The sequence below is a fragment of the Necator americanus genome, chromosome III (assembly GCF_031761385.1).
Source record: "Necator americanus strain Aroian chromosome III, whole genome shotgun sequence".
NCBI lineage: Eukaryota > Metazoa > Nematoda > Chromadorea > Rhabditida > Ancylostomatidae > Necator > Necator americanus.
In genome coordinates, this window is record NC_087373.1 from 8157773 (window position 1) to 8166949 (window position 9177).

A 9177-nucleotide genomic window follows, 5' to 3' on the forward strand; every position below is an offset into this window, starting at 1 on the left:
TCAATGCGGTTCAGATAAAACCGATTTTTACCAGTAGCGGGGGGAGGGAGGGGAGGAAGGGGGAAGTCAGAGAATGACAGAATCCATGAGATTCTCGTTACACGCTTTCGGTATGTTTAAAGTTATTGCGCACGTCTTCGTCAAGGAATAAGCGGGCTATCGATGAAATGTGCAAGGAAGTTCCCGAAGTTGGAGGCTTAGGGTGCTTACAAGTTTAAACTTAAAAGGCAGTTTCAAAAATCGAGACATTCTCAGGGGAGGGTGGTCAAATTCTGACGAAATAAATATTGGCAAAGGCTATGTTTCTGGCTGGTTTTGTAATGGCAGCTTTAGGGTGAAAGTTAAGCTGTTAGTTTAAAATAAAAATGGACCACCAACTTTTGATAGATTTTTGTTGGGGCGGGTGTAGCCGAGTCGGTAAGAGGTTCCGCTTCCTGCACGATCGATTGGAGGTTCGAATCCGCGCTAGTGCTTTCAATGCCTTTCATCCCTCGGGGTCGATAAATTGGTACCAGACTTGTCTGGGAGGATAAAAGCACTGACTTGACACATCGGCTAGCCACCGCAGGTCATTGTATAGGCCAGATACACGTTCGTGAACCTCAAACGATTCTGGATTGGAGTGAAAGCGGGGGCGCCAGAAACTTTATCTTTTTTATCTCTTATTGATAGGTGTTCGCTGCTGCCGTGCGATCTATCGATCAATATCTACTAAAAAGATAACGACATCGCAGACGATGGTTTGAGGTTCATAGTAGTACGATAGTAACAAAATATTCGTATTAATCACAAAATTCTCTTTTTAAAATATGGTAGAGGTTATCCCACAGTCGTTTGCAGCGATCGATATGAGATGCGGCGACGATTTTTCTTTTGCGAAGAAAAAACCTTTTTTTTAGCAGTTTTATTTACTGCTTTTCTTTTAAGTTGAACTATGGACTCGTGTCTGCTAACTCAATAAGTTATAAAATATGTGAATAAAATCCATGTTTATGTATCATGAAAATTCCACATGAATTGTGAAGGATGGGAGAGCAAAGAAGGAAAATTTCAAATGTATAATCTTAGAAACCTAGATAATATTAACTAGGAAATGGTAGCAAAATTAAATTTAAAATATTTCACAAGTATACTCATTTGGAAAAGTGTTTCTTAGCAAAGCAAGTTACAAAAGCTAAGAATTTGCAACAATTTTGAAGTAAAACAGAGAAAAAAAGCATAGACATCAACACTAGGCGAGAAGAGAAAAACAAAGAAAAAGAGCTAATGGCACATTATTTTTCCAGAAATAATGGGAAAATCCACAATAACTACTCATCAATTTCTCACTGGAAAGAAAATGAGACTATATACCCTAGGTGAACCTCAGTGAACGAAGAAAATACGTTCGGAAAAAGTTCTTTTTTTTTCAAAGAGATAAGAAAAATAAGAGAAAACAACAATACCAACACCACTAAATACGGTCAGAAAGCGGTTTTCTCCTATGAAGAAAGCGTCAGACAAGTTTCTGTAATTGCACACTTGAATAATTCCTTGGAAGGATTTTTAAATGACAATTTATAGTCGCAGAATTATCGCTATATGTACATGTATTATGCTGTTTCCGTTGATGCGTTGGCGGAAGTGGTCAGCTCGAGAGCGGTGGCGATTGTTATTGGCTTCACCTCATCGCATTTCTCTTCCGTAGAAGTTTTCAACGCTTCGTTTGGGATCGGGAATGGGATTGTAGGGACTCGTTGCGGCATCATCGGGCTGAAAGCAGAAAAAATTTTATCAGTCGAAAAAAATATCAATTAATTACAATTGTGGAATGAGATCCTTCAACATTTCCTACATTTCCAACATGAAAGCAAAATTATTTGAGAATCTAGAGAAGAAAGAAAAAAGGTGTGCAGCAAAAGGAGAAAGAAGGAAAGAAAACAAAAAAAAAGAACAAAACAAGTCTTTGTTTGGACTTTTGCTCTCCTGTGTTTCGTTAGATGTGTTCATTGCTAATTTGTGGCTTTCTCCAGAGTTTTATCGCACGTTGTTGTGATCCAGATTCATGTTTTCAGGATGATTCCATTTTTTTAGCGATTTTAAAATAAAAATCCCCTTTGTAAGCTGTAGATAAATTGTTTAAAAAAGCTAAACAATGCAGCTGTGAAGACGTTTTGCAGAAATTTGTGGTTTTCTTTTTATAATTGAGAATTCCTATAAGAGGGAAGAACCTAGAGTTTTTTCTAACTGGGAAAGAAAAGAAAGAGTAAAGATCCTAAATGTGAATTCTTTATTCTCTTCTCTCAGTTTTCCTCTCTATAAATAAATTCAGACATATTAGAACCAGTTAGAAAAATACGAATTCAGAAAATCTTTTTTTTTTCAAATTATCCTGCCGCTTGAATGGGATACACTAAAATCTTTCAAGGTTTCTCTCTTCAACATTGGTTAGAAAAGTGAATTGATCAACTTGGATAGGCAATAGTAAAGGAAAAACATAGTTTTTTTTTAGAAAAATAAGGAATCCATTTCTCGGAGCTTGGAGGGATGAAAAACTTGGTTGGCCGAGGGAAATTTCAAACCTTTGACCGTACGGTTGCAGTGGAACCCTCTACCATTGCGTTACATCAACGTCCACACATATATACAAAATAAAAATCATAAATTAAATAGAAGATGAGTATGTGGACGCAATAAATTATTACTAAATAAACAATAAATACGTAATAAACTTAAATATTACAATTTCTCGTTATCGCTAGTTATAATATCGCTTATGTAGGATTAAGGTGTTGCATAAGTTCTCTAAGGGTGTTCATCTTGTTTTCACACAAACGTTTAGGATCGTGACCTCAGCTACGCGGCACCGATCAAACGCGTATTGTTGCGTACTGTTGTTATCGTGGTGTGTGCCAGTAGCGTAGTCGGCATGTACGCTGTAAATCTGTCAAAATTCGTTGATGATTTAACACCGTCGGTGATTTTTCTAATAAAACCTCTAATCTGACAACGATAGCCGACGATAAGCACACACAAACACACCACATGTGGTGGGAATGGTTACGGTATCGGAAGTTCAGGTGAATGATTTGTTTGTTATCTTCTGAGTTAAGTAAGAAACTAATTGTTTTGCAATTTTCGGATTACCACTAAGTTAATTATTACAGAATTTTTTCTTTCAATAAGCCAAAATGGAAAAAGTTGCACTTTCAAAATAAGGCTGTATTCTACAAATATTTTCTTCATCAGTAAGTTATCCTAGAAAGTTTTTCATCGGTAAATAACTCTGAGAAAATCATATATACTGTACGCAACACCTATCATTCTGCTTGTACGGAATAAAGGAGATTTTTTTGTTGGGTGCTGTCCATTTCTTTGCAAGTTTAATTCGAATTTAAATAAATTTAGTAAATTTAGCTCCTTACTGTATGAACTACTGTACTGTAGTTACCTATAGTAAACTACTGTATGTCGATATGAGAAGATGTTGTTGAAAAGGTATAATGTTCCAGAAAGCAAATAACATCTAAACTGCTGGTTAAATCTAAGCGAATTTTATTTTTAGTTTTATTTAGAAAAAGTTAACTTCCACTTAGAAAATTCAGCCAAAACTGGTGGAAGATTTGCGATCGATTGACTTATATATCAATAATCGCAATGGTAATATTACTCAAAATACAATGAACACATCCAAAATATTAACTAAAAATTACAAAATTAAAAAGTCAAAAAACTTCATTTGTTTACAAATTCTATTTTACTCGCCCTTTTCCGTTTTTTTTTTCACTCCAGTGAACCGCGTGAATGGAGTAATAAAAAGAAATATTTTTCCGCACCGTAAATCACTGGATTTTTCCTCCGTTGTCTCCGTATATTGGTGTTAAATTATTATTTGAAGATGGAACTACAACGATGAAGTCAGATTCTCTAATAACGATTGATAATAATATAAACTAACACTTACTAATACTCTTAAGTACTACAATGTCAGTAATTGAGCTAAATCAATTCTATAACTTAAAATAAGTACAGGGTTTGAGGGACTTATTAACGTGAATGACTTAGTTACTTTTTCAATTGGAAAAAATCAAAACCACTCTGTGAAACAATTTCTAATTCGGAATCAATGTACTTGAGCAGCTTTTGTTTTTTTTTCACTGTACATATAACTGTTCAAGTATGCACGTTGTACATTTATCTAAGTAAAAACATTAATTACACGAGTAGGAGAGCTAAATCTTCTTGTAAAACTCTTATTACTTGATATACGGTACACTTTTACAGTATTACATATATTTCTGTGGTGTGAACATGAGCATCACTGTATTATGTAAGAAAACATTTTTCACATCATCTTGGCTACAGCTCAAGAAAATCAAATAAAAACTACATACGTTCCAACATGCCGAGCTTCAAAGATAGTCGAACATGGGCAATTTTTCACATCATTTCATTTCAACCTTTCATGGATTTTCAGAGAAGAGCTAAATTTTACCTTGGTGGATATGTGAACGCTGTTTTCGCCCACATATCGTAACTGAATGGATGCATAAGGTAGGCGAGTTGTGGTGGAATTAACGGCCATGCGATTCCGCCTACTTTTTGTCGTTTGTCCTTCATTCGTCGATTTTGAAACCAAACCTAAAGAAAATGTGTCAGTAGTGGGAGGAAAACCTTAGAGGTTTCTTTTTTCTTGAGAATATTATCACCAATATTTCGCTAAAGACAGAAGCTTCTATTTGTTATCCGCCTATCACTATTGTTCTTTGAAAAAAGGTAATTTTTTCTTTTGCTGTGGGGCTAAAAACAACAGCAGAAGAGATTTATTTCCGTTCTTCCCCTCGCAAAAAAATCCCACTTGAAAGTACTGTATTCTTTTTTGTTCGAAATATGTTCAGCAGAATACTGATGACGGGTAGCTTCTGCTGTTCGTGTCTCTGATGGCTTCAGAAGCCGCCTCTCATGCCATCAATCATCTCCGCGAGCATAACACATCTCTTCATATAGCTTTATGCAGTCAAATCCTCGATCCCCGGGGATGTATGAATTACGCCTTAAGAGTTTTCCCCCAACACCCCTCTCTCACATACACACCCATCACACGTCGTGCTGCTGCAGCCGCAGCAACGTCGCCGACGATTACGGTAGCTGATTATAGATAATGTGGTACGGTAGGTGAATAAAAAGTTTGAGGACGAAGGCGTTAGAGAACTCGAAGAAAACGGGATGAGCATGTTTAGGAAAAATAAAAAGTGCTTCGAGTACTCGAAACAAAAACTAGTGTGATCCATTCTGAAAGCAATTTTAAACGTAAATTTTGATTGGCTATATTTTTGAGTATAGCAAGGTTTCTCAAAATCTATCAACATAGCATGACAGCACTTTTTTTGGAGCACGAACAAAGATTGTTATCGATTTTTATTCCGGCTAATGTTTCGGCGTCGTCGTCTTCTTCAGAGCTGACAGAGAAGAAGAGAAGAAGAATTTCCCTTTTTAGCTTCGTGAGAAGGAAAAGGGGTACATTTTTGCGAAAATCGCAGTCCTTTCTTGTGGATTGTAATTTGAGTGAAGATAAATGTGAACGGAAAATTCCTCTGTAAAATCCTACGTCCTATCAGATTAACTAGAAGTATATTTTCTCTCAATTCTTCCTTTCTTTCTCTACATTTTTACTCTTAAGAATCAAAAAAACTTATTTGATAAGTTAGTACGAATAGGAAGTAATCAACCTAAGAATGGTCACCTACTTTAATGGTTCCTTCGGGAAGATTCAATTCCGCCGCCAGTTCCCCTCTGGTTTTTCGTGAGACGTAGTTCTCTTTTGCAAATTCACGTTCGAGTCGTCCAATTTGTTCTCGGGAGAAAGCGGTGCGATATCGTCGAATTTGACTGTCATCACGGGGATCTAAATAAATAAAATAAAATAAATAAATAAATAAATAAATAAATAAATAAATAAATATATTCAATGTATGGGCAGTGAATTAAAACACGCCTTCATTTATTTATTCATAATAAATTCTTGTAGTAAGTGTAATTGTTTTCGTCTTATATTCTCCTCTTTTTTTCCTTGTAGTAATTGTTGTAAGAATATTCTTGTAGTTATAATGGCTATTATTAATTGAATTAATTATTTTAGATCAAAAAGGCAAGAAAGTCTCCTTTCTTTTAGAGTTCAAAGTCGTGTTGAAAAGTCAAGGACAAGCAAGATTTTATTTTTTTTTTTGCACTGGCTCTATGGACGAAGAGCTCTACGGCCTCTATCGGCTGGCCTAAGGCACATGGATAACGATTCCAAAAGATTTAAAATCTCAATAAAGCTTTTTTTTCAGCAATTCGCTCATGATTACCGTATTACCAGTCGTTTTTTCTTAGCTTATACAATCAGTAATTGAATCCCTATCCAGCAATTTGTTGACCATGACCACGTACCGTATTAGTGGCTGTGATGTGCTCGATACCTCATAAACGCTACAAGAAACCATCTCTCAGCTCTTATCGGCTATTTTCGATTTCGGAACACGCATAACATGTGGGTGGGTGTGTGTGTGTTCGTTGACGATCATAGAGAGGCGAAACGGAAAAACATTTAATCGTGAAAATGGCGCCCAATTAACACTGATGCTGGCTGAGCTGAGCGCTTATCGTGACTACAACAGCAGCAGCAGCAGCGGCGGCGGCAGCGGCGGCACAGCGTGTTGTGCACATTTACGACGGGTTGGGTATACGGTGTGTTGAGTATATGTCTCAATTACTTCTTCTTATTACCAGTTTGTGACTAATTAATAGGCACAAATTATCCACAAGAGCGTGCATTGCACGTGCACGAAATGACATTTTAATTGCTGCCGCATTATTGAGCGATTAGTGGCCGATGTCCCATGGCAAAAAATATAGAGCTACTGTAGGCTATTGTGACGGAAAAAAAAGCTTATAATAAAAATATGAATTTGTCAAGAATTTTAAGCGCTATTATGAATGATCAATAGTAAAAATATTTTATATGTATATTTTATATATTTATATTTTATAAGTATATTTTATGTTATATAGAAAATAATATGTTATGTTGTGTTATATAGAAAAAATTGTTATACTATGCTATATAGTAAAATTTCGCATAATCCTAGATAAAAAGGATAAATAATAAAGTGATCAGTGTTGATCAATCCGCTTGGGATCCACCAACGAGTTCCACATCAAGATCTGAATCGTGGATGTTTATGGGACGCGTATACATCCTCTACGGAGACTTGTTCAGGCGCCAATCGATCCATCAGATCAGTCGCTCTTATTTTCTTGATCCTTCAGATTTTTTGAAGAATTGGTTGGCTTGAGGCAGTTCCGAACTTTTGGCTGTGCAAAGCAACGGCGGAACCTCTCACCATTGTGCTACCTATACTTACGTTCCATATAATCTGTATACTGGACTTTTCCCGGAGAAAAGTCCACCCATCAAGCTGAATAGGTCAAATAACTAATCGTGGATGAGCAGTACGTGGACAGTTGGCAATACAAAGCAAAATTTTTTGGAATTCTATAGATTCACGGGAAAATCTATATCCAGAGTCAAGAATACCTTTGTCTTTTATATCTAAGAAAATATGACAATTTTTAGTCATATGAATTTTTCGGGATATGAAAAGTATAGCGAATAGGAAATATTAGAGCATCCATAAAGAAAAAAATAGGAGCCAATATCTTTACAGTTCTGAAAAATGTTTTTCACAGTGCTGAAAAGAACAGCAGAAAAAAGTTATTCTGTTTTTAACTTAATTTCTTTATCTGCATATGTTCCTTGCTGTTTTTGGATTATGTAAAAAGTAAGACAAAAATTAAAATGTTTGAAGAGAAAGCATATTTTTTTCTGCATGCGATATGCGACAGATCATAAAAGCTGTTACTTTAAAAAAAACCTTTCAGGAAAAGTATGAAAGATAAAAAATATATATTTCCTGCGTACGTTTTATTCGCTGAACGAAAAATGAACATTTAGCAGAAAAAAATTATTAGCTCTACAAGGTCAATGTTAAAATGATCATCGCTTTCAGACGCTTAAGAAAAAAATTTAAAAATTCTGAGAGGTTTCAATTTTTCTTGCTTTTAGCACCGGGTTTGAAGTCCACTATTTTATAACACGGGATTTCATGTAAAAATTAATGCTTGAGAATTCTTTTTCCAGCGTAGATGACATTTTCTCGAGTAAAAAGGATAATAGAATAGATTAACCGACTTGATTTGATTAATTTGTTCTAATTCACTTATTTTTCTTGATTTTTAAGACATATTTGTAAACATATGCACTTATTTGTAATCTTATTTTTACAATCTCCTGAAGGGACCTTCAATATTCGATACTCAAGTGCATATGTTAGAAAGGAGCAATAAAATGACACTCAGTGTCATTAAAAGGCGGTGCTCTTTGCCAGCGGCGACATTTGTTTTCCTACCTCAACGTTCACGATCCATACCTTGGTTTACCAAGAGGTTTCATCAGATTTGGACGTTTTTTTCTTGGAGAATGATACTTATTTCACACAAATAATAGAGGGGCGACAGTTCCCAGCTGGGATCACCGAAAAAACTTCTGTTACCGTACTCGCACGACCATCAGCGAACAATCATCGCGCGGTGCCGCGATATCCGCACGCGCGCGCGCTCAAAAGAGCGTGTTTGCTGTACACGGCGACAGCTAGATTCGCGTGCGCGACGATTTTACAACCACGTCCGTTTACAGCGCTTAATAAAGGCGCACCGCGCAGCACGATCAGCGACATCGGCACGATTTACCTTCGGTTAGAAGTGATGACGTGTTACCGTAATCCGACCGGCGACGACGAGAGAACTAAACTTCCACTCTCAACACTCTCTTTACAACATAATCGCACAATCACACGTTTTGTGAGATCAGTTTTATGACACGAAAATTGCTTCAGCGATGGGAAAGCGTGATTGTGAGCGCATTCCGGTCAATGTCGAGTTTTTCCAGTGCCGATTTATAATTGGTTGATAAGGGAAGATTTTTGTGAACTGCTTTCAATCCCAAACATTGAACCGTTTTATAAGGGAAAAAAAACATTGGAAACAGGTGAGCAAGGATGGTATCACAAAGAAAAAGATTTTGCTTAAGAAATTAGTACAAATAGCCAACAGCTACAATTAACTTTAACTTATATACATAAATGAGAGATTAAGTAA

General features: G+C 36.1%; 1 protein-coding gene across 2 annotated transcripts; it reads right to left on the minus strand.

Moving 5' to 3' along the window:
• Nucleotides 1-1592: 1592 nt before the first annotated feature.
• Nucleotides 1593-8756, minus strand: RB195_008933 (uncharacterized protein; the record flags this gene model as incomplete). Of its 2 annotated transcripts, none has more annotated exons than XM_064195689.1 (4): nt 1593-1752; nt 4475-4620; nt 5727-5884; nt 8735-8756. In XM_064195689.1, the coding sequence occupies 4 exons, from the start codon at nt 8754-8756 to the stop codon at nt 1593-1595; spliced, it is 486 nt and encodes a 161-aa protein (XP_064046834.1). The 2 variants fall into 2 exon arrangements, with proteins under 2 accessions (XP_064046834.1, XP_064046835.1); XM_064195690.1 differs by lacking the exon at nt 8735-8756 and adding an exon at nt 6597-6687.
• Nucleotides 8757-9177: the final 421 nt, after the last annotated feature.